The 1965-nt window shown below is 35.7% G+C and overlaps 1 protein-coding gene across 1 annotated transcript; it reads right to left on the reverse strand.

Annotated features, from left to right (window-relative positions):
- Positions 1-1456, reverse strand: LOC131620514 (putative homeobox-leucine zipper protein ATHB-51). The gene is made up of 3 exons (XM_058891625.1): positions 1135-1456; positions 458-783; positions 1-327 (listed from the first exon to the last, which is right to left on the reverse strand). Exons 1-3 carry the CDS (start codon positions 1232-1234, stop codon positions 73-75), a joined length of 681 nt encoding a protein of 226 aa, XP_058747608.1. The 5' UTR covers positions 1235-1456; the 3' UTR covers positions 1-72.
- Positions 1457-1965: the final 509 nt, after the last annotated feature.

Genomic DNA, 1965 nt, shown 5'->3' on the forward strand with positions numbered 1-1965 from the left:
AAACAAATCAAATAGTTAAAGCTCAGAAACTCACACACATCATTTATTCAAACAGCATAATTAGTAACATAATCAGGAATGATAGTTATAAGGAACAGAAGGCCAGTAAGGCAATAGTGGCACAACAGTACTGTTATGAATGTTATAATCCTCTAAATTGTAACAACAGTTTCCCTCTCCAATGTTGAACTCATGATGAATCTTTCCCTTCCCCTCTGATGTGCTTTCCACTGTTTCTGTTTCTTCCACTGACACTTCTGTATAATAGCCTTGCACTCTACCAGTACAACATCCTTGCTCTTTCAACATCCCCTTCAACTTCATAACCTAAACACAACACAATACAACATAGTTTCACATATAAGAATATGCATAAATATTGTTAACCTACTTAAACTTACACCAGTGTAACCACGGTCGTCTTAAGTTTTTGGAGACTTTATGTATGTTAACCTACCTCATCCTGAAGCTGCTGTTTTTCCTTGGAAACAACTTCAAACTGGTGTTTAAGTGAATCATACAAGTGTTCAAGTTGCTTTGTCTTCCACCTCGCGCGCCTATTTTGAAACCATATAGCAATTTGCCGAGGCTGAAGCCCTAATTCTTTGGAAAGCTTCATCTTCCTGTGAGGGTCTAGTTTTATCTCCATCTGAAAACTACTCTCAAGCATTTCCATCTGTTCACTAGTTAATCTCTTTTTCTTTTCCTGGTTCCCATATTTCATCATCATTCTGTCCATTTCTGGAAATGTTTCTGTCCACTCTCGCTGTTTCACTTCCATTCCTTAACAAACACATAAATACTGTTTTGTTTAGCATGCCAATAGTCCTCTTATATATAGATAATATATATGAATCACCGATATCTTATGCAATATTGATACAATTTGAAGAAAAAAGAGTTGTTGCATGCATACACACATGTAAGTATTATACAGTGACACAAGTCAAAGACCCTTCAATCTGACGTATCGGTGCGGCATGAAAATGACTTTATAAACATTGGACCATGAATATATATTAAGTCAACAAAGTTGAAAATCTATTATCTAGGGTTACGAAATTACATGCTAGAAATTATTATTAGTATAAGATGCTTATGTAATGGTTTAGAAGAGTAGCTAGCTAGGGTTACCTTGATATGAGGTTTGGCTGTAGTTGTAGTTGTAGAGAAAGCTCAAGGAAGAATCTGCATGTTGAGGAACAAAGCTTCTTGTGTTTCCATTCCAATCCATAATATTGATGTATCTGTTTCTTTCACACAGTCTGGCCTATAAGTAAAACTTGTCTGTGTTTTTGGCAATGGGATGGACCACAAAGAAGATAGTGAGAGGTCAGAGGTTCCTGTGGCATGTTTAAGTAGCTAGGTTTAAGGGAATTTGATTACAAAGTAAGGTACAGTGTACCCTATAAGAGAGAAAAAAAAAATGGTAATGAGGCGTGGCTTAGAGCTGTGAAGAGTGATAGTGATAGTGAGGGAAGAATTTAGACTTCTCTTTCCTACACTTCACTTTTGGGGAGCAACAAATTAGTATTTAATGGTGAGACCGTATATACTAGCTAGGGATGAGGAAGGATGATAAGGAAGAGAAAGGACAAAGCGTGAAAAAGGGGAAGGCATATGTCAGTTTGGCCCCCCAAACAACCTTCAAAGGGGACCTATTTGATCATACACTTATGAATACCACTGTTTTTGTTTTCCTTTTTTATTCACTAACCAAAAACTTGTCTTTTACATTACTTCTCTTAAAATTTAAATTCTGGCAAAGTAAGTGCAGCACATTTACAAAATGGGTAAAAATAAGAATAAATATTTAAGATTTCATTAAGCCTACTCCCTTGATATTGATCGATAGTTATGGAGAGATATCACACGGTAAGGGTGTATATTTAAACCTGCCACAACCCACTTAATCATTTTTATCGATTAAATATAGTCACTCGACTAATTGAAAAAAAAATTTAA

This window comes from Vicia villosa, linkage group LG1 (genome assembly GCF_029867415.1).
Source record: "Vicia villosa cultivar HV-30 ecotype Madison, WI linkage group LG1, Vvil1.0, whole genome shotgun sequence".
NCBI lineage: Eukaryota > Viridiplantae > Streptophyta > Magnoliopsida > Fabales > Fabaceae > Vicia > Vicia villosa.